General features: G+C 40.1%; 1 protein-coding gene across 4 annotated transcripts in view; it reads right to left on the reverse strand.

Annotated features, from left to right (window-relative positions):
• Nucleotides 1–6,321: 6,321 nt before the first annotated feature.
• The window catches only part of PPM1L (protein phosphatase, Mg2+/Mn2+ dependent 1L), a 576,223-nt gene continuing 559,204 nt past the window's right edge, over nucleotides 6,322–23,340 (reverse strand). For all 4 annotated transcript variants that reach the window (XM_049867572.1, XM_049867573.1, XM_049867574.1 and 1 more), the window contains one exon: nucleotides 6,322–12,167. In XM_049867572.1, the coding sequence (XP_049723529.1) occupies nucleotides 11,821–12,167 (347 nt within the window). In that variant the 3' untranslated portion in view covers nucleotides 6,322–11,820. The remainder of the gene's footprint in view (nucleotides 12,168–23,340) is intronic.

Consider the following 23,340-nt stretch of genomic DNA (forward strand, 5'->3'; position numbering starts at 1 on the left):
ACACCATGGACCTTGAGTTACTGTGCACTGCCACATACTCTGAGCTCTGGTACAGGTAATGTTAAAACAAATCTAGCTTTGTTTGCAAATGTCTCTTAGAGACAAATATAGAATAGTGGTTATAAAAAACTGTGAAAAGTACCAGCAGTAATGAGGTTTTGCCAAGGTTTTGTTGTGTTTATTTATCATGCACAGTTTTCAGGGACTAACTTATGGCAGAGCCTGACTGATTTAAGCAGAGTTAACTGGACCTGTGATTTAATTATTAAATACAACTTGAAGATTCCTAAAAGAAAGCATTGTCTAATAGATTGTGAACACTTGTATCTTTTTAAATACAAACAAGCTCTTCTGAGTTTTTTAAAATAGCAAGAAAATACTGATGGAAAAAATTTTGTGATATTGAAATAGGAAAAAATAAAACCTTATACAAAGTCACTCTTTCAAAATTGAACAGGGTAAGAGATCAGAGCTTTTGAAACTTGATACTATTCACAACAAATACTACTTGATAATGGTTTTTTTCTCTCTCCACTCCCTCCTTTCCTTCCTTCCTTCCGTAAACACTGGGCTCCAACTATGGTTTTAATCATACCAAATCAGAAATTGGCGTAGCTTAATTTGAATTTCCTTTTACATGTTCTCAAGATTAAAAATAAAACAAAACCAAAAAAATTTTTTTCTGATGATAATGGGATAATTCAATAGGATTCTAATGTTATTTAGCAATAGCTAGTCGACTTGACGGCACTGGGATTAGTATTAGTACTTTGATAAAGAAGCCATCAGCATGAACAGGAAGAAATGTCTGAGCAAGAAGACCAGAAAGACAAACAATTTAGAAAGAAAGGTGGCTCCTGTGGTTAAAAGTCTAGTATTTAGTTTTGCTTTGTCATACGGAAAATAGATTTACTATTTTTGTCCAAAATATAAAACTTAAATTCCATGCCTAGACTCTGGAATGTGCAAAGTAATTATGGATTCCAAATTTATGATTTAACAAATCTTACATTTAATCTTCTGTTCAGATTTGAAATCAAGAAATAATTATGTTCCTGATACAAATATTGTATGAGACCACTATTATGAGAACCCAAGAAATAGTTTAAATTGAGAAGAAAATATTCTTTGATGGTTGCGAGAGTGGGAAGGGAGGGAGGGAGAGGGCTGTTCACTAATTAGATAGCAGACAAGATCTATTTTAATCTATTTTAGGTGAAGGGAAAGACAACACACAATACAGGAGAGGTCAGCACAACTGGACTAAACCAAAAGCAAAGAAGTTTCCTGAATAAACCGAATGCTTTGAAGGCCAGAGTAGCAGGGGCAGGGTTTTGGGGACCATGGTTTCAGAGGACATCTAGGTCAATTGGCATAATAAAATCTATTAAGAAAACATTCTGCGTCCCACTTTGGTGAGTGGTGCCTGGGGTCCTAAACGCTAGCAAGTGGCCATCTAAGATGCATCAATGTATTTCAACCCACCTGGAGCAAAGGAGAATAAAGAACACCAAAGACACAAGGTAATTATGAGCCCAGGAGACAGAAAGGGCCACATAAATCAGAGACTACATCAGCCTGAGACCAGAAGAACTGGATGGTGCCCAGCTACAACCGATGACTGTGCTGACAGGGAACACAACAGAGAATCCTCGATGGAGTAGGAGAGCAGTGGGATATAGACCTCAAATTCTCTTAAAAAGACCAGACTTAATGGTCTGACTGAGACTAGAGGGATCCTGGAGGTCATGGTCCCCAGACCTTCTGTTAGCCCAAGACTGGAACCATTCCCAAAGACAACTCTTCAGACAGGGATTGGACTGGACTATAAGATAGAATATGATACTGGTGAAGAGTAAGCTTCTTGGCTCAGTTAGACACATGAGACTACGTGGGCAGCTCCAGTCTGGCAGGGAGATGAGAAGGCAGAGGGGGACAGAAGCTGGCTAAATGGACACGGGGAATACAGGGTGGAGAGAAGGAGTGTGCTGTCTCATTAGGGGGAGAGCAATTAGGAATATATAGAAAAAAAAAAGGAATATATAGCAAGGTGTATATAAATTTTTGTATGAGAGACTGACTTGATCTGTAAACTTTCACTTAAAGCACAATAAAAATTAAAAAAAAATAATTATGTGCCTGTCTATATAATGGATTAATTTGTATACTTAGGAACACTAATAATAAATAATCTCAGTTCTGGGTTCTTTTTTGGGGGCGTGAGGTTGTTTCTCTCTACAGCCCTTTGGGAACAAAAATAAAGATAGGCCTTGGAGAGATGCTTCCATTCTTCACTGTTCTCCTTTTCTGTAATTTTCCACTCTCTCTGGAAGAATCCTGGGGGAAGAGACAAACAGGCTTTGAGTGTACAACTGCTGAGCCTTTGCATAGCTGCTGTCCCTCTTCAGTAGAGGGTTCCAGTAGGACAGTGCTAACCCGCCCTCATGCACAGAGGCCTCATGTCTCATCTCCCCACCCATCCTTGGTGACCTAGTAACAAGAGGATTTATCTGACACAGTTTACTTGGGTGTGGGCAAGATTATTTTCACTCTCTATTATGTCTGCATCATGACTGGAGGAAGACTCGTTAACAATCTGCAATATGCAGATGATACAACTCTGCTTGCTGAAAGTGAAGGGAACTTGAAGCACTTACTGATGAAGACCAAAGACTACAACCTTCACTATGGATTGCACCTCAACATAAAACAAAAATCCTCACAACTGGACCAATAAGCAAACTCATGATAAATGGAGAAAATATTGAAGTTGTCAAGGATTTCATTTTATTTGGATCCACAACTGGTGCTCATGGAAGCAGCAGTCAAGAAATCAAAGGATGAATTGCATTGGGCAAATCTGCTGCAAAAGATCTTTTTAAAGTATTAAAAAACAAGGATGTCACTTTGAGGACTAAAGTAAGCCTGACCCAAGCCATGGTATTTTCAGTCACCTCATATGCATATGAAAACTGGAATATGAATAAGGAAGACTGAAGAAGAGTTGTTGCATTTGAATTATGGTGTTTGTGAAGACTATTTAATGTACCATGGATTGCCAGAAGAATGAACAAGTCTGTCTTGGAAGAGGTACGACAAGAATGCTCCTTAGAAGCAAGGATGGTAAGACTTCATTTCACATACTTTGGACATGTTAGCAGGAGGGACCAGTCCTTGGAGAAAGACATTATGCTTTCTAAAGTGGAGGGTCAGCGAATAAGAGGAAGACCCTCAAAAAGATGGATACAACAAGGGGTCAAGCATAACAAAGATTGTGAGGATGGCACAAGACTGGGCAGCGTTTCTTTCTGTTGTACATAGGTTCACTAAAATTCGGAAGTGACTTTACGGCACCTAACAACAACAACGACATGCCTGTGGTTATAATCCTATTTGGGAATGGGTTGTCTTTGTTATGTTAATGAAGCAGGATTAGTGTAGGGTGTATTTTAAGTCAACCTCTTTTGAGATATAAGAGATTAAACAAGCAAGCCAGGAAGCAGGGATGGGGAAAGAGAGATGCCAAGCCACATGAAGTTTGCCCAGAAGCAGAAGCTCACAAGAGACAAGGACCTTCCTCCAGAGCCGACAGAGACAGGAAGCCTGTCTAGAGCCGGCATCCTGAATTCAGACTTTTAGCCCTCTAAACTGTGAGAAAATAAATTTCTGTTTGTTAAGGTCATCCACTGTGGTTTTTGTGTTATAGCAGCACTAGGTAGCTAAGACACCAGTTTAAAACCAGAAATCTTGAACAATAACAATTTTCATGCTATATATATATATATTTTTTTTTTAATATCCGTGAGGGCCCCACTGGCCAAGAGGGCAGGGGTTTTTGCTTATACTATAGAGTCTCTGGGTGGTATAAATGTTAACGTGTTCGACTGCCAGCTGAAAGGTTGGAGGTTTGAGCTCACCTACTGGCACCTCAAAAGAAAGGCCTGGCGAACTACTTCCAAAAAATCAGCCATGGAAAACCCTGTGGAGCACAGTTCTACTCTGGCACACAAGAGCTTGCCATGAGTCAGAACTGACTGGATGGCAACTGGCTGGTTATATACACTGTGCTTAGAGCAGTCAGTACCTGGCACACGATACCAAAAAACCAAACCCATTGCAGTTGAGTCGATTTTGACTGATAGCGGTAGGTGCTCAAAAAATTTTTTTTTTAAATAAATGAGACAATAAAATATACAAGCAGTCTTACATATAACAAAAATAGTGACTTTCCCAATTAAATCTGTTCTTAGGGTAGGATTAAAATGTTATAAATGCAATCATGCTTTTAAAAGGATACCTTTTGTACATAGGAATAATTTACATGAACATAGTTCACGTCACGTATTTTGGAACTGTTTAATAACTATTTTCCAGGTTTATCTCAATAAAAGAATAATCACTCTTCTGAGCACACTAAAATTTCTTTGTTTTTCTTTTTCTTTGGCCATCCATAGGCATGCTGAGGCATTACTAAATAATGAATTGTGACCTGATTTGAAGTAGTGTGTTATAAATCAAAACTATTTGCTTTAGTAATTGAAGAGTAAACCAAAAGACGATGTTGTAGATGTTAATGTTTCAATATGAACATGTATTTCACATGAATTAAGAAGGGCAAATACTGCTTTCTAGAATAGAAGCAAAAGTAATGGGTTTTCTTCATTTTTATTATTTCATTTTCTGAATATATGCCTGAGATGAAAAGGTAATCAAGAGGATAAATACATAAAGACTGGTTGTAGTCTTGAAACCTAAATCAGTGAGAGTATTCTTGCTTAATGTCCCATGGCTCTAGTTTTCCTCTAACAAGATTTATACCTATTCATCATTACACTAAGCAGTCACTGTCTTACATCTACTAAGACAGATGGGAATTTAAAACTTACCCAAGAGACATCATTCTCTTGGGTTAAAAAAAAACAAAACCCATTTGCCGTCTGCCCCATAGGGTTTCCAAGGAGCAGCTGGTGGATTCAAGCTGCCGACCTTTTGGTTAGCAGCCAAACACTGCACCATCACATCTAAGGATTAGTTTTTTTTTTACTCACTAGAGCAAACATGACCCTTTGCATTATATAGATTAGAAAACTCTCTAAGAAGCAAGAACATTAAACTACCCTGTAGTTTGTTTTTGTCAGATTGTCTATTTTAGATTGAGGACAAACAGGTATTCACGCTGGTAAGTTAAAATTCTCTCTCAGTTGTAGCTGTTGACTGTGTTTATCGGACTTGAGTTTTATTTGGGCACTTTACTCTGTCCTATAGGGTCGCTATGAGTAGGAAATGACTCGACGACAACGAGTTTTGGTTTAAAATGGAAGGTCAATTGGTAATTTAGTCTATCTTACTATGTTTAAAAATTCTAAAAAGGACTATTTCCTCCTCAAAAAATGCAAAAACATGTACAGGATTTGGAAAGTGATCGGAACCTAGGAGGAGCCTCAGCAACTAATGACTACAACAATTACTTGAGCAAGTGAAAAGTAGAACAGCCTTCTACTGCTCCAGGTACATGTATTAAATATAAGCCATGTATGGTAAAAGTATGATAATCCAAAATTTGGATAACCTACTTTTTACGTTGTTAATGTCTAGATAACCTAAAGGGGCCCCTCCCCATTTCCTTGACTACTACTACTTTAGCTTCTGTATGAACACATTTAAAATTACGGATTGTCTAATTGAAGTAGAACTATTTTGAGATAATGCATGATACCTCATTTAGCTTCTGAATTGCCTCATGACAAAAGGTGATGAGAGTGTGTGACTGACACACAGTCCCTCTCCTACAGAGGCAGTGAGTGACCCAGGCAAATTGTCCTGAATCCCCCAGCCCCAGCACCTATAATCTATCAGAACCCTTTACAGTAATCTATTTAGCACTCAGAGCTAGGGATGCTGGCCGTTGGAGATTTTTCAGATTAATTTGGATTTGGCAAATGTCAGATGGGATTTGGGGGTTAAATAATGCCAGATTACAGGACTTCTAGAATTAATGGAAACACATCTCTAAATATAATTTATGCCTTTAATGAATGCTTGCTTTTTGGTGGAGTTCTGAATTGTGAAAATGCCTTATGGTGATTTGATAAAGCGAACAGTTATTACATGCTCTCCTCAAAGTCCTTAAACTGAATTTATTAAGGTGATTTTATATATGATGGTGTGATTATTACTAAACACATAAAAATTTTCATAATCAACCCCCAGTTAAACAGTTTGCCAGCTTAACAGTGGTAAAAATGAAGAGTAATAAACAAAGCATTAAGATTACTAAGAATCAGCAAAAATATTTACATATTAAAAAGTATGTTGTTTATAAATACATAGCTAATGGAAGCTTCGTGTTATCAACTGTCTTTTTCACAATTTGCCATCTAGGCCAAGTGATTTTACTTTTATTTTTTTACTGTTTTGGAAAATATCTGGATGGTGGGTGTGCTCCTAAACATTGGATCTTATTTTAATGACTTTACCTTAAATTCATCGTGTATCAAGTTTCTGAAAGATTTATTTCATGCATTATTTTGGAATATCTCTCATATTTTCCCAAACATATTGTCCCAGGCTGAGTTTGATGATTATGGAGCAAAAGTCAAACCTTACATTTTAGGCAAGAGATGCCTTGCCAACCTAACTATAAACATAAAACAGAAAAGGCAGGCGACGTGGGAAAGAAATCTTCAAATGAATGATCTCAAATTATTTACTGAATTTGGAGACAACAGAGTAAATAAGTTTATATTTCTATTACTACATAACGAAGAATTTTAATAATCTAGTTAAAAATTTAAAAATGAATTAAAGTCAAACATGCTCCCCCACCATTTTTTTCTTTTTACTGTGACATAGTGATGAAATGTAAAAATATATTTATTTTGATTCAATCCAGAAAGTAAAGATAACCACAAAAAAGCAACCAAAAACTCTTGGAATGAATTTGAGAAATGCCTAGCCATGCAAGGCTCTTACTTTTTATTCATGTAATAGGTGGGAGACCATGTTGAGAGGCTGAAGACTGACTGATTGCTGGGCTTCTGCTATTCTACATGAATTTTAGTTCTCAATCAATGCGATGCTGCTGCTGGTCAAGTTAAGTCATAATGTTTCTTAACACTGCTTTTACTAACGAGACAGCCTCTTGCTGAAAGGATCACCAAACCAAAACCCACTGTCGTCAAGTCGATTCCGACTCACAGCAACCCTATAAGATAGAGTAGAACTGACCCATAGAGTTTCCAAAGAGCGCCTGGTGGATTCAAACTGCCAACCTTTTGTTAGCAGCTGTAGCGCTTAAACACTACGCCACCAGGGTGAAAGGATTAGTGCTTCTAAATTACAAATTGTACTGCTACTACTAAGAGTCATATTACATATGACTTATTACATATACAAGAGTCAGAATGAAGGAGAAAACGGCAATATTTTGATATACCGGAATTTCTGAAAGTGGGTTTGGTGGAAGACAAGTTCCTTGGAATGTTACCGGGTATTACTCAAAAAACGTTTCTGTGGTCAAATTAATCTTAAAAACACTAAGCTAACTGAAGTTACACACGTGGTGTGTTTTGTTTTCCCCTGCAGGATCTAATTTAGATCCTTTGATGTGCTTGTACGCACTAACTTTCTAAAACACTATGCGTTTCCCAGACTCATTTGATTCTGGAACCCTATATTTGGAAGAGCAACTTTGGAACTTGTGTTCTATGGAACATGTTTTGGGGAACACTGGATTCTATTACTCCTGCAGGATGCAGCTAACTAGCTCAGACATCTAGATACCAGTGATTTAATGCAGATGCCATTAAATGAACCCCAGCATAGTGTCTAATAATCACGTCATTTCTTTAGAGCTGCGTCAGGAATGCTGGTGTGATGTGCTAAGGCAATTTTCAGGGAATACAAGCAAAGCTCAGTCTAGTGATGGGTCAAAAGGAGAAAAAATGCTTTTCTGAAATCACTGGAAAATCAAGTCTCATCAAAAGTATTTCTGTGCTTTTAAAAACACATTGAAATCTTGCCGTTTCTAAACCTAAACCTTTTGAGTTGACACACTGTAAGAGAGTTAGGAGATCTGGAAACTACCCCCCACCGCCACCAAAAAAAGAAAAAATCAGGAAAATAAAGGTGCACCCAGTAAAGGAATGAGGGATTGCTCCTGTGATTCCCTCATGTGTTGCCAGATACCCCATTTATCTGTTCCAAAAGGAGCCATACAATTTCCAGGATCACTTCAGATTGGCTTAAAATGATGCCCTCACTCTCAGGCAGTCCTGTTTGCCACTTGCTTCTAATAAGGCCTGTTTTAAATTATCCAGCTTGTATATGTCCCTTCATTCTATAAAATGCTCTCTGTAATACTCTTATTACATATACAAGATTTAAAAAGCCAATATCTTTAATCCACATCAAGGAATACAATGTAGCCACTGGGTACCAGTAATGTGCACACATTGTATAGTCTTGTATTAGAACAGAGACTTCAGAGTTAAGTACCTTGGGCAAGTTGGTCATGAAAAATGCAGGCTTTGCTTGAGAACTAGCTTTGGAGCTTTCTGTATAAGTATTGTTTATTCTTTTGATTAAAGAATTGCAAATATAGTGAATTAAAATAAAAAACTTCCCTGCCCACCCCACCTCTACCCCAATCCCAATCCATTTTAAGAGTACAGATTGCTAATGGATCAGCAGCAGAGCAGTGATTCATGAAGGCCTGGGGTTGGCATCTTGCTGGGGGCTCATAAACACGCTGTCATTCCCAGCTTCATTTCTAAAAGACTGTAAAAACCATCCCACAATTTGGCACCATGGGGATTACTGGCAATGTGAATTTGGGCTAGAGAGTCCTAGAAGCCTCGGGCAACAATTCCAAAGCTTTGGCAGTGCTTTTTTAGGGAAGTTTCTTATGCAAACTTCTCAGATCAACTTCCCTAATGGCAACATTCAACCTTTCACTCATCCCCAGAGACTCAGAGCAGTGCATGGGCCACAGGGCACCCCAGGAGTGACGTCTGCCAAAGGGCAACAGCAGCAAAAGGGTCAGGGAGGGAGAGCTCCGGGAGGCTGCTGGGAAGAAACAAAGCACCCTGACTTTAGACACATAATTATTAATCAAAACGTGACGCTTTTGTTTAGAATTCCTCTCTTGTAAAAAAATCTACAAGCCAAAGTTGGGTGGGGAGGAGGCAGAAAGGGAGCTTGGAAATACACTATTTGGCGACAGTCAGAAATGAATTAATTCTACAAAGCAAAATTTAGAAGATGCCTTTTGAGCCTCAATTAAAGGTAAAGTTATACAACTTCTGCCTTCAGCACCATCTATTAAGAAAAATTGCAGTGTAAATAAACACTAATTTCATAGCTTTTTAAAAAATCTTCACTAAAATGTTACTATTTTTATTTTAGACAATTAAAATGATTGTGGAATTTTAAAATGTCTTTCCTTTGTATTATGTATTATGTATTTTTGCATTAACTAAAAAAAAAAGAAAAGTGACTGTACTGTAAAAAGGGCTGAAACCGCTTATTCCTGAACTTCAGTTAGTCGGTAGCTTTGGTTAACTCTCCAGAGTCAGGATGTCCTAAATTGCCAGTCAAACTCAGGCCCCTTGGTGTGAAGTGTCCCATCACTGATCACAGCCAGCACTTGTTTCTTGTTTTCCACACACCCCTCCCCACTCTCCACCCTAGAGGCATAAATCCAAAAGCTCAGTGTCTCTGAGCAGGCAAATGCTTAAATCTAAAGTGGTGGCAGACGTTTTGTATTAGAACATTCTACGGCTAAAAAATGAATAAATAAATAATGAATGAATAATAAAAATGCCTTAAACCAAACCCACTGCTGTGGGGTCAATTCCAACTCAGAGTAGAACCGCCCCATAGGGCTTCCAAGGATCAGCTGGTGGATTCGATGCCAACCTGTTAGCAGGCAAGTGTTTTAACCATTGTCCCACCAGAGCTCTTGAAAGCTTAATTTTAATTCTCAACGGTCTTTTTTTTTTTTTTTTTGGTTTGCAGTCCTCCGCAGCCACAAGGGAATCTCATCTGTAAACTGCTTCTCCCTGGGAACTTGCTTCTGGAAAGCTCCACTCTGCGCAGTAGGGGGCGACTGAACCCGGTCTTGCAGAAGCTGTAACCACAATAACCTTGCCAAGAGCGAAACCCGGCGAACACCTGGCATTTCAGACAGAACGGGGTCGAACACAACAAAAATCCTGTTTGGTTGTTTGTGGTGCCTCAGTCAGGCAAACAGGATAACTCAGCATTTTCTGTAAATTAATTTATAAAATACTGAGATTGGAAACATGACTTTGTAATAGGAAATGGAAAGCAGCAAGCCTGGGCCAAAAATAATTCTTGACAGCTTCATCAATACTGTTCTGTGCCTGAATTCCAAGCCGGCTGCGTTGGTCGCTACACATGCGGCCCAAAGGTGTCCCCGCAGGCGGCTTGTGGCCAGTTTACATCTGCTTGAGTGAAGGTACCTCGTATGGACGGTAAGTAGCAACCGCATATTAAAGGCTACTGCCTTTCCTTTCCAATGCTTGTCCCAGTTGTTTACCACCAAATTTCAAACGGCAGTGGCTGGGAACTCTGCATCCAGCTTCAAGGAACATAGACACAATTCTAGGTTGCTGCTTCTCAAAACACTGCTTGAAAGACTCTTGAAAGATACTAAGATAGGAAAACACACACACACACACACACACACACACAAACTGGCAGCTGGAGCTCAGTTCAGGGTGGCAACCTCACCAGCTCAGCCTTTCTAGTGCAAACACTGTGACTCAGCATTCTTTTCCTCTATCTACCCTTAAGGGTGGAAGGAATTATGGCTGAATACCACCACTGTGATTTGCTTTTTCTAACTTCCCCTAATATGGTTTCTTGGTAATGTAAGACAAAAAAACTGTCTGGTGGTGAAGTTCAACAGCTGCCTACTACACAGGGGAGCCCTGGTGGTACAGTCGTGAAGAGCCTGGCTTCTAATCAAAAGGTCAGCAGTTCGAATCCTCCAGCTGCTCCTTGGAAACCCTATGGGGCAGAACAGTTTGGTTTGTTTTTTGATTATATAAGGTAAGGCGTAAGCAAAAGGTTATTAAGGTCATTCATGCATGATTAGGATAAACACACAAAGGCTGGTCAGGTGATACGCACGTCTATTTAACTAATAAAAGGAGCCAGGGAAAAGGGTGATTTCTGCTGTGAAGGCAGCTGCCACTGATCTCCCATCCTCACTTCCTTCAGTCTCCGAGAGCAGCCGAAGAGTAAGAAACTATTCCAGATCTGCCTCTGGGTTGCTGCTGAGCAGAAAATCCAGGCTCAAGAGGACAAAGATGTTCGCAGGGCACCCCTGCCTCTTGGCAAAGGGTGCTGGCACGTCAGCCTCTGACTCACAGGTGACTCTACAGCCTGCATCCTGTAGCTCTGGGAAGCTTGCCCAGCCCACTCCTCCAAAGGGATGGCACAAAGTCTGATGCCTGGAAGACCTTGCAAGGGATCCTTAAAAGAACCTTCAAAGGGAGATATATGGCGCCTACGCCATTCACATCATACAAGTGAATCTACAGCTATATATTTATATATTTTGAATATCGGATGAAGCGTTGGGGAAACATGAAGAAACCATTTTTCAGCCTCTCAGATACATTGGCCAAAAGCACCTTCTGTTCATCACCGAATATAGATCTAAGACCACCAGGGAGAGGGAAACCCATGCCTGGGATGGATGATCCTAACTCCCACACCTTTCATTACATTGAAAACAGACCAGTGTGTTGAAAGTCCTTTAGTGTAAGGCAGCTGAGACCCTTGGAGGGTTCACTGCTCTTCTGTTTTGCTGCTATTCCTGAACTTCACTACCATGACTGTTATATTGTCAGGGCAGCCTCTGTAAAATGACTGTAAAACTATGCTCTTGGCCCCAAAGTGAGGTTCATCCAAGCGCTCCTTGATGAATCGAACAGCTTCTTCATTGCTGAAAGCATCCCAGAGGCCATCTGATGCCAAGATCATGAACTCGGGCTGGAGCTTGTCCAGGTCAAAGGTCAGGATATCTGGGTCAGGGATGACCACGTTGAGATTTTTGAGTGGATAATCCCCCAGGGACCGAGACATGGCCAGGATGCCCTGGACCCTCCAGGAACCATTAAAACTGATGAAACCACCTAGAAAGACAGAAAGAGCCCATTAGTATGACTAGCTAACATGCTGGGTACATGTTTATGGGTTGATTGATTGGATATGAACTGGGGGCCATTGGCAGGCCCCCTCTTCCACTGCTTGACTTGAGGTTTGGCACTCTGCCAACAGATTCTCATGTCCTCATCCTTGACATCTTGAAGGCCTTCAAGAATATATAAATAAGAAAATTGGGGATACAGCATGGGTGTGGGGGAGGGCATCAGTTTTAATTTAACAACACCTTGTCCTTTCAGTGACTGACAGAGGGAGAGGGAAGGGGACAGAGGGGAGCACTAGGATGAGAGTTCTGGGAAAGTGGCAAAAGAATGCTGAAAAGGCAGGTGGATGGGCCTGAGACATATACTGGTATACATGTTTAGCTTGAGGCCACCCTTGGATGTGCCTATATAGATCTCAGAATAACCTCCCAACCCCCACCCCCTGCCCTAAATAAGATCAGGATTAAAGAAAAGCACATTTTAGCACAGTGGTCAAAGGTTCATTCAGGCTCTGGGGGTGAACTGCTTGGATTTTATTCCTGGCTCTGTCATTTCTAGCTTTGTGTGATGGTGAATGAGAAGCTCTCTCTTATACTTGGTTTCCCTGGTTGCAAAATGGGAATAATAATAGTACCTATCTTACTGGGTTCTTGTGAGAAACAAAGGAGTTATTTCATATAAATTACTTAGCACAGTGATGAAACATAATACACACTCAATAATTATCTATTATTTCTTTAAGGGAGACAGACCTTTGTTCATTCACATGTCATTCATCATACATTTACTAAATACCTACTCCATGCAAGGCAATTTACAGTATATGAAGTTATACAAGGCCTAGACCCTTCTCTGAAGAAACAGAGAGTCTGGCAGGAGGGGTAAGTCACACATATTAATAGCTATAAGCATAAAGCAGTATTCCTTTAGGGGGAGACTGGTGCCTGCTAAATGCTGTAGGCAGATGGAGGAGGAAGGGATGATTTCCAGTTGTGATGATTAGGAGGAGTGATCATTAAAGCCGGGACTTGAATGATGGGTAGAACATCTATGGGTATGGATGTAGTGAGAACATTCCAGAAAGTATGTATAGTGGGCAAGGGTCAGACAGGCCTGAGTTTCAATTCTGGTCTCACTATTCACTAGCTGTGTGGGTACTGGGCAGGTAACTCAACCTCTTTGAGGTTCCAGTTCTTTGGTTATAAAGTGAGGAAGGATATCATTGACTTCATAAGGAAGGTAAAGAGAAAGTGTATGTGAAGTGCTAGGCTTGGCTCCTAGCACATAATGAACACAGAATAAATGGCAGCTGATATCAGTAGTGTTGTTGTTATTGGAAGCAGCATAAGGAGGGGAGACAAAAAGGTCAGCATGTAGACTGGTTGCAGCTTATTGTCACGCTAAGTAGGAAAGGGGCAGATATTTTGAAAGGAAAGCAGGGGTCAGTGAAAACACATATATAAGTGGTAAACCCAATTCCCAATTTTCCCTTAAGCCTTGCTATAAAATGCATGCTTGACCAAAGTCCATAAAAGAAGACAGTAGATTAGATTAACCTCTTTGGAGATGGTGTCCAAAGTTGCCTCTATGAAGAATCACTGCGAACCTCAAGAGGCAGGACCAGATGGTGGAGTAGTCAGACATTTCTTGTGGGCCCTCTGACAAAGACCCAAAAAAAACAAGTGAACCGATCATATATGACCATCTAGGAGCTCTGAACATCAAAAGCAAAGTTGAGGAATCAGACCGAGTGTCAGGGGGAGGGAGAGATGGTTCAGAAGCAGCGAGGAGTTGCCAGACATGACTCAGCAGGAACCAGCACTCTGCAGGCTGGATCGCCTATGTATGGTGAGGCAAGCAGCGGCACTTAGGGAGAGTTTTCCACATCAGGAGAGACTGAGTGATGGAGAGTCCACTCAAACTTCCAGAACCAGTGAAAAGCGACGCTCAACTGGCAAAAGATAAGTACATGCATCTTACCTACTGCATAGATCCCAAAACACCCTATCACATGGATTGAATTATGTCCCCCAAAAGATATGTGTATCAGTTGGGCTGGGCCATGATTCCCGGTATTGTGTGATTCTCCTACATGTTGTAAATCCTGTCTCTACGATGTTAATGAGAGAGGATAGGTGGCAACTGTGTTAGTGAGGCAGGACTCAACATACAGGATTTGATTGTGTCTTGAGGCAATCTCTTGAGATGTAAAAGGGAGAAGCGAGCAGAGAGACAGAGGGACTTCATATCACCAAGAAAGCAGTGCTGGGAGCAGAGCGCATCCTTTGGACCCCTGCACAGAGAAGCTCCTAGTCTGGGGAAAGATTGATGAGAAGGCCGACAGAGAGAGAAAGCCTTCCCCTGGAGCTGACACCTGAATTTGGACTTTTAGCCTACTTTATTGTGAGAAAATAAACTTCTCTTTGTTAAAGCCACCCACTTGTGGTATTTCTGTTATAGTAGCAATAGATAATTAAGATACTCCCCTTTGGGAGAAACCGCTCTCCCATTTACCTGCCCTCTCCCCGCTCTGTACTGGGTCCTGGGCTGGCTTCAGAGATTGCTGCGTCACCTGGGCTGGAAGTAGGACCCGTCATGTGTCCTGAGCCATTCTCCTGGCCTTGGCGAGGGAACCAATTAATAAACAGGGAAAAATAAACTTAGGGCAGGCACAGCCCCTTTGCCTAGGCACAGGCATAAGGAGTCCGTGAACTGTGAATGCCTTTCACCCCTATGTAGACCTGTGTGGGCCCATTTCAACAGCATAGGCCCTCATTAGCACAGTACAACAGGGTATATACCTGAAGCCCAACTTCAACTGTATGAGCTATATGGTGGAATGGTAGGTTCGTGATATCTGACACTGCTCTGCCCATTAAGCAGGGTCCTCACCTACCTACATCAGGGGACTGAGGACTGGTGGCTCCACCCATACCACTTAGCCACCTGTGACAGGGGTCCAAGAATAAGTGGGGCCTTCCAGTCCTTATAGCCAACAGCAAACAGTCCAGCTGCAAAACCCACCCACCTACTCACTCGAGGGAATGAGACAAGCTTTTCTTCCAGACACTCAGGGGCAGCTGTCAGCCCCCTGCCTATTTAGTGCTTGGCTCCCTACTGCACCCAGATACCTGTGCACACACCAGTCACCCCTGCCCATCTAGGACTGTAGGTGAGCTCTTGCACCACAGACTTGGTAATTGACTACCTGGATACCTGAGCTGAATCCATACGAGAATAGTAAAAGGACTCCTGGGTTCACATATGTAGGAACAGATCTAACCATCTGGTGATAGGATGTGAGAGCTTCAAAGGCACAATAATCAAAGTAGCTCACCCAAGCAGCCTATATGGGCATATCAAAAAAAAAAAAAAAAACAAAAAACAAGAAACTAGGACACAGTAAGCAAACATAAAATAAATAAATATAATAACTTATTGCTGGCTCAGAGACAACAGTCAATATCAAATCACATAAAGAAGCAGACCGTGATGGCTTCAGGAAGCAACCAAAACAAAGAATCAAGAAATCTTCTGGAGGAAGATAAGTTCTTGGAATTACTGGAGGTATAATAAAAAAACCCAGATACAAAAGATTAATATACAGAACTCTTCAAGAGATCAGGAAGATAAGGCAAAACGCAGAACAAGCCAAGGAACACACAAAGCAATAGAGGAAATTAAGGAGATTATACGAGAGCATAATGACAAATTTAATAGGCTGAAAGAACCCACAGCAAACAGAATTAGGCAACTTAAGAGAAAGTCATAGAAGCAGAACTGAGGCAATGGCAGTCAGAATTAGTGAGATTGAGGATAAAGCACCAACTTATTTGAATTATGTGGGACCCTATCAGAGGAATAACCTATGAGTGATTGCAGTACCAGAATGGGGGGAGGGAGGAGGAGGAGGAATAGCAGAAAATACAAAGGGAATCATTGAAGATTTGTTGGCTGAAAACTTCCCTGATAGCATGAAAGTTGAGAAGATATCTATCCAAGATGCTCATCGAACCCCACACAAGGTAGACCCCAAAAGAAAGTCACCAAGACATATTATAATCAAACTTGCCAAAGCCAAAGATAAAGAGAGAATTTTAACAGTGGTCAAGGATAAACGAAAAGTCATCTATAGAGAAGAGTCAATAAGACTTAGCTTGGACTACTCAGCAGAAACCTTGCAGGCAAGAAGGCAATGGGATGACATATATAAAGCCTTGAAGGAAAAAAATTGCCAGGCAAGAATTATATATCCAGAAAAACTGTCTCTCAAATATGATGGCAAAATTAGGATATTTCCAGATAAACAGAAGTTTAGGGAATTTTTAAAAAACCAAACCAAAATTATAAGAAATACTAACGGAAGTCTTCCAGTTAGAGAATCAATAACATCAGATAAAAACCCACCACTAGAACACAAGACAGAGCAACCAGATATCAGCCCAGATAGGGAAGTCACAAAAATAAAACAAAGCTAAAACACTAAAAATAGGGAAACAGATGTCAATATGCAAAAGATGACAACAGTGAAACAAAAAAGGGGGACTAAAAAAAAATGTAGTCATAGATCTTTCATATAGAGAGGAAGTCAAGACAATGTAAAGAAATAAAAGTTTGGTTTAAATTTAGAAAAATAGAGGTAAATATTAAGGTAATCACAAAGGAAACTAGCAATCCTACACATCAAAATAAAAAGCAAAAAAATCATAAAGACTCAGTAAATACAAAATCAAAACAATGACAAAGATGAAAAGAAAATACATAAAGAAAAATGATTCAGCACAAAAAATTAAGTGGAAAAAAAAACTGTTACCAGCACACACACACACACACACAAAGACATCAAAATGATAGCACTAAACTCTTACCTATACGTAATTATGCTGACGGTAAATGGAATAAATACACAACTAAAGAGACAGAGAGTGACAGAATGGATTAAAAACCCCGCAATCCATCTATATGCTGCCTACAAAAGACACACCTTAGACTTAAAACTTGAAGGATGGAAAAATATATATCAAGCAAACAACAACCAAAAAAGAGCAGGACCGACAGGGATCACAATAGAGAGTCCTGGATACAGCTAGAGAAAATTGTAGAAAAAATTAACTCAAAAAGAAAGACCAGACTTGCTGGCTTGACAAAGTTTGGAGAAACCCTGTGTCATGGGTTGAATTATGTCCCCCCGAAAATGTGTGTATCGATTTGCCTGGGCCATGATTCCCAATATTGAGTGATTTTCCTATATGTTGTAAATCCTGCCTCTATGATGTTAATGAGGGAGGATGGGCGGCAGTTGTGTTAGTGAGGCAGGACTCAACCCACAAGATTGGATTGTGTCTTGAGGCAATCTCTTGAGATATAAAAGAAGTGAGCAGAGAGACAGGGGGACCTCATACCACCAAGAGAGCAGCACCAGGAGCAGAGCACGTCCTTTGGATCTGGAGTCCCTCTGCCTGAGAAGCTCCTTGACCAGGGGAAGAATGAGGACAAAGACCTTCCTCCAGAGCTGACAGAGAGAAAAAGACTTCCCCTGGAGCTGATGCCCTGAATTTGGACCGCTACCCTACATTACTGTGAGAGAACAAATTTCGCTTTGTTAAAGCCATGCACTTGTGGTATTTCTGTTACAGCAGCACTACCTGACTAGGACACCCTGAGACTATGGCCCCGGACACCCTTTCAGCTCAGTAATGATGTCACTCCTTCAGCCAAAGACTGAACAGGCTCATGGGACAAAACAAGACTAAAGGGGAGCACCAGCCCTGGGGCAGAGACTGGAAAGCAGGAGGGAACAGGAAAGCTGGTAATAGGGAACTAAAGATTGAGAAGGGAGAGTGCTGACATGTCGTGGGATTGTTAATCAATATCATACAACAATGTGTGTACTAATTGTTTCATTTGAAACTAGTTCTGTAAATGTTCATCTAAAGTTCAAAAAAAAAAAAATAACAGCAGGAGCGGCAATATTAATCTTTGACAAAATAGACTTTAAAGTAAAATCCACCACAAAAGATAAGGAAGGACACTATATAATGATTAAAGGGTCAATATACCAGGAGGACATAACCATAATAAATACTTACGCACCCAATGACAGAGTTCCAAAATACATAAAACAAACTCTTAACAGCATTGAAAAGAGAGACAGAAAGTTCCACAATAATAGTAGGAGACTTTCTCAACACACTACTTTTGGTCAAAGACAGAACATTCAGAAAGAAGCTCAGTAAAGACATGGAAGATCTAAATGCCAGAGTCAACCAACTTACTCTCATAGACATATAGAGACCGCTTCTCCCAAGAGCAGCCAAGTATACTTTCTTTTCCAATGCACATGGAACATTTTCGAGGCTAGACCACATATTAGGTCATAAAGCAAGCCTTAACAGAATCCAAATCATTGAAATATTACAAAGCATCTTTTATGACCACAAAGCCATAAAAGTAGAAATCAATAACAGAAAAAGCAAGGGAAAAAAATCAAACACATGGAAACTGAAGAACAGCTTGCCCCAAAACTACTGGGTTATAGATGAAATTGAGGACAGAATAAAAAAATGCACAGAATCAAATGAGAATGAACACATCCTGCCAGAAACTTTGGGACACAGCAAAAGCAGTGCTCAGAGGTCAATTCATAGCAATAAATGCATACATCCAAAAAGAAGAATGGGCCCAAACCAAAGCATTAACCCTACAACTCAAACAAATAAAAAGAGAGCAGCAAAAGAAGCCCTTGAACACCAGGAGAAAGCAAATTAATAAAAATTAGAGCAGAACTAAATGAAATAGAGAAGAGAAAAACAATTGAAAGATTTAACAAGACCAAAAGTTGGTTCTTTGAAAAGATCAACAAAATCAAAAAACCACTGGCCAAATTGACAAAAGAAAAACAGGGGCAGAAGCAAATAACCTGAATAAGAAATGAGATGGGTAATATCATAACCCTATGAAAATTGTGCTCTAAGAAATTTGAAAACCTAGAGGAAATGGACAAATTTCTAGAAACACACTACCTACCTAAACTAACACAAACAGAGGTAAAACAATTATATAAACCTGTAACAAAAGAAGAGATTGAAAAGGTAACTAAAAATCTGCCAAAAAAAAAAAAGCCCTGGCCCTGACGGCTTCACTGGAGAATTCTACAAAACTTTCAGAGAAGAGCTAACACCACTATTACTAAAGGTATTTCAGACCACGGATAAGGAAGGAATACTCCCAAACTCATTCTATGAAGCTACAATAACACAGATACCAAAATGAGGGAAAGATATTACAAAAAAAGAATATTACAGATGATTATCCCTCATAAACACAGAGGTAAAAATCGTCAACAAAATTCTAGCCAACAGACTTCAACAAAACATCAAAAAAAAAAAAAAATTCACCATGACCAAGTGGGATTCACATCAGGTATGCAGTGATAGTTCAACATTAGAAAAATAATCAATGTAATATATCACATAAATAAAACAAAAGAACCACATGATCTTCTCAATTGATGCAGAAAAGGCATCTGACAAAGTCCAACACCCATTCATGATAAAAAAAACTCTCAGCAAAATAGGAATAGAAGGCAAATTCCTCAACATAATAAAGGGCATTTTACAAAGCCAACAGCCAACATTATCTTAAATGGAGAGAGTCTGAAAGCAGTCCCCTTGAGAACGGGAACCAGACAAGGATGCCCTTTATCACCACTTTTATTCAACATTTTTCTGGAGGTCCTAGTCAGAGCAATTAGGCTAGTTAAAGAAATAAAGGGCATCCAAATTGGTAAGGAAGAAGTAAAAGTATCTATATTTGCATATGACATTGATCTTATACAAAAAACCCTAAAGAATCCGCAAGAAAAATACTGAAAATAATAGAAGAGTTCAGCAGAGTATCAGGATACAAGATAGACAAAAATCAGTTGGAGTCCACTATCCCAACAAAGACAACATCAAAGAGGAAATCACCAAATCAATACCATTTACAGTAGCCCCCAAGAAGATAAAATACTTAGGAATAAATCTAACCAGAGACATAAAAGACCTATACAAAGAAAACTACAAGAGAGTACTTCAAGAAACCAAAAGAGACCTACGTAACTGGAAAAACATACCTTGTTCATGGATAGGAAGACTCAACATTGCAAAAATGTCTATTCTACTGAAAACGTTCTATAGATACAATGCAATCCCGATCCAAATTCCAAAGGCATTTTTTAACAAGATGGAGAAACAAATCACCAACTTCATATGACAGGGAAGAGGACCCGGATAAGTAAAGCATTGCTGAAGATGAACAAACTGGGAGGCCTCACACTACCTAATTCGAGAACCTATTAAACCACTGGGGTAGTCAAAACAGCCTGGTACTGGTACGACAACAGTTGTATAAACCAATAGAACAGAATTGAGAATCCAGACATAAATCCATCCACGTATAAGCCGCTGATATTTGAAAAAGGCCCAAAGTCCATTAAATCAGGAAAAGACAGCCTCTTTAACAAATTTTTAACAAATGGTGCTGGCATAACTGGATATCCATCTGCAAAAAAATGAAACAAGACCCACACCTCACACCATGCACAAAAGCTAACTCAAAATGGATCAAAGACCTAAATATAAAACCTAAAATTATAAAGATCATGGAAGAAAAAGCAGGAACAACACCAAGAGCCCTAATATATGGCATAAACAGAATAGAAACCATAACTAACAATGCACAAACATCAGAACAGACACTAGATAACTGGGAGCTCAGAAAATCAAACACTTATGTTCATCCAAAGACTTCACCAAAAGACTAAAAAGACAACCTACTGGCTGGGAAAAAAATTTTGGCTACAGCAAATTAGATCAGGGTCTAATCTCTAAAATCTACAACATACTGCAACACCTCAACAACAAAAAGACAATAACCCAAATAAAAAATGGGCAAAGGACATGAACAGGCACTTCACCAAAGAAGACATTCAGGCAGCTAACAGATACATGAGGAAATGCTCATAATCATTAGCCATTAGAGAAATGCAAAACAAAACTGCAATGACATACCATCTCACCCCAACAAAACAAAAAGAAAACCAAACCCACTGCCGTTGAGTTGATTTCGACTCATAGCGACCATATAGAACACAGTAGAACTGCCCCATAGAGCTTCCAAGGAGCGCCTGGCAGATTCAAACTGCTGACCTCTTGGTTAGCAGTGGTAGCACTTAACCACTACACCACCAGAGTTTCCCACCCCAACAAGGCAAGCATTAATCAAAAAACACAAAATAATAAATGTTGGCGAGGCTGTGGAGAGACTGGAACACTTATACACTGCTGGTGGGAATGTCAAATGGTAAAACCACTTTGGAAATTGATTTGGCACTTCTTTAAAAAGCCAGAAATAGAACTACCATATAATCCAGCAATCTCACTCCTTAGAATATATCCTAGAGAAATAAGAGCTGTCACACTAATAGACATATGCACACCCATGTTCATTGCAGCAGTGTTCACAATAGCTAAAGCATGGAAACAACCTACGTGCCCATCAATGGATGACTGGATAAGAAATTATGGTATATTCACACAAGGGAATACTATGCAATGATAAAGAACAATAATGAATCTGTGAAACATCTCATAACAGAGGAATCTGGAAGGCATTATGCTGAGTGAAATTAGTTGCAAAATGACAAATATTGTATGAGACCACTATTATAATAACTCGAGGCAAGTTTTAAACACAGAAGAAAACATTCCTTGATGGTTATGAGTGTGGGGAAGGAGGGAGAGGGGAATTCACTGACTAGATAGTAGACAAGAATTATTTTAGGTGAAGGGAAGGACAAGACGCAATACAGGGGAAGCCAGCACAATTGGACTAAACCAAAAGCTAAGAAGTTTCCTGAACACAATCAAACACTTTGAGGGACAGAGTAGCAGGGACGGGAGTTTGGGGACCATGGTTTCAGGGGACATCTAGGTCAGCTGGCATAACAAAGTTTATTAAGAAAATGTTCTGCACCCTACTTTGGTGAGCTGGGTTTGGGGTCTTAGAAGCTAGCAAGTGGCCATCTAAGATGCATCAGTTTGTTCTCAACCCAGCTGGTGCAAAGGAGAATGAAAAACATCAAAGACAAGGAAAATATGAGACAGAAAGGGCCATATAAACCAGAGACTCCATCAGCCTGAGACCAGAAGAACAAGATGGCACCGGCTATCACCAATGACCACCCTGAAAGGGACCACAACAGAGAGTCCCTGATGGAGCAGAGGAATAGTGGGGTGAAGAACTCAAAGTCTAGTAAAAAGACCAGACTTAATTGTCTGACTGAGACAGGAGGGACCCTGGAAGACATATGCCCCAGACTCTGTTAGCTCAGAACTGAAACCGTTCCCAAAGCTGACTCTTCAGAGAAAGATTAGACTGGAGTATAAGACATAAATAAGACATAAAATGATATTTCTGTGAGGAGTGTGCTTCTTAGCTCAAGTAGATACCTGAGACTAAATGGGCAGCTCCTGTGCAGAGGGGAGATGAGAAGGCAGAAAGGGACAGGAGCTGGTTGAATAGACATGGGAAATATGGGGTGGGAAGGAAGAGTGTGCTGTCACATTATAGGCAGGGCAACTAGGGTCACATAACAAAGTGTGTATAAATTTTTGTATGAGAAACTAACTTGAATCGTAAACTTTTATTTAACACACAATAAAAAAAGGAAAAAAGAAAAGAATCACTGCATTGGTGTGTGTGTGTGTGTGGGTACAGTGGGCGGGTGTGGCTGTAGGTGTGGGTGTGTTGAGGGGTTGTTGTTGGTGGTGTTTGGAGAAAGAATGTGTATGTCAGGAAAGGGGAGGGATGATAAAATGGGAGTGACATTTCAGAAGGGAGTATTGGATGCTAAGATGACATTTCCAGGTGTATGACGCACACATTCTTGCCTAATGTCACCATCCTTTTTTCAGCACAGAAAGTGGGCCAGCTGTATCTTAAGTCTAGGGTTATAGTGGGCCCTTTTGTGGAGATAGTGCCCTCATCAGTATGGAAGCCGCAGTATTTCGCTCCTACCACCTGGCTCATCAAACCTTGATAGATGCTCCTAAAATATTGTTCATTCCATGCATCAACAGAAAACCCGACCTAAGCTTTCATTAAAATCATTCTG

This window comes from Elephas maximus, chromosome 23 (assembly GCF_024166365.1).
Source record: "Elephas maximus indicus isolate mEleMax1 chromosome 23, mEleMax1 primary haplotype, whole genome shotgun sequence".
In the NCBI taxonomy this organism is placed as follows: Eukaryota; Metazoa; Chordata; class Mammalia; order Proboscidea; family Elephantidae; genus Elephas; species Elephas maximus.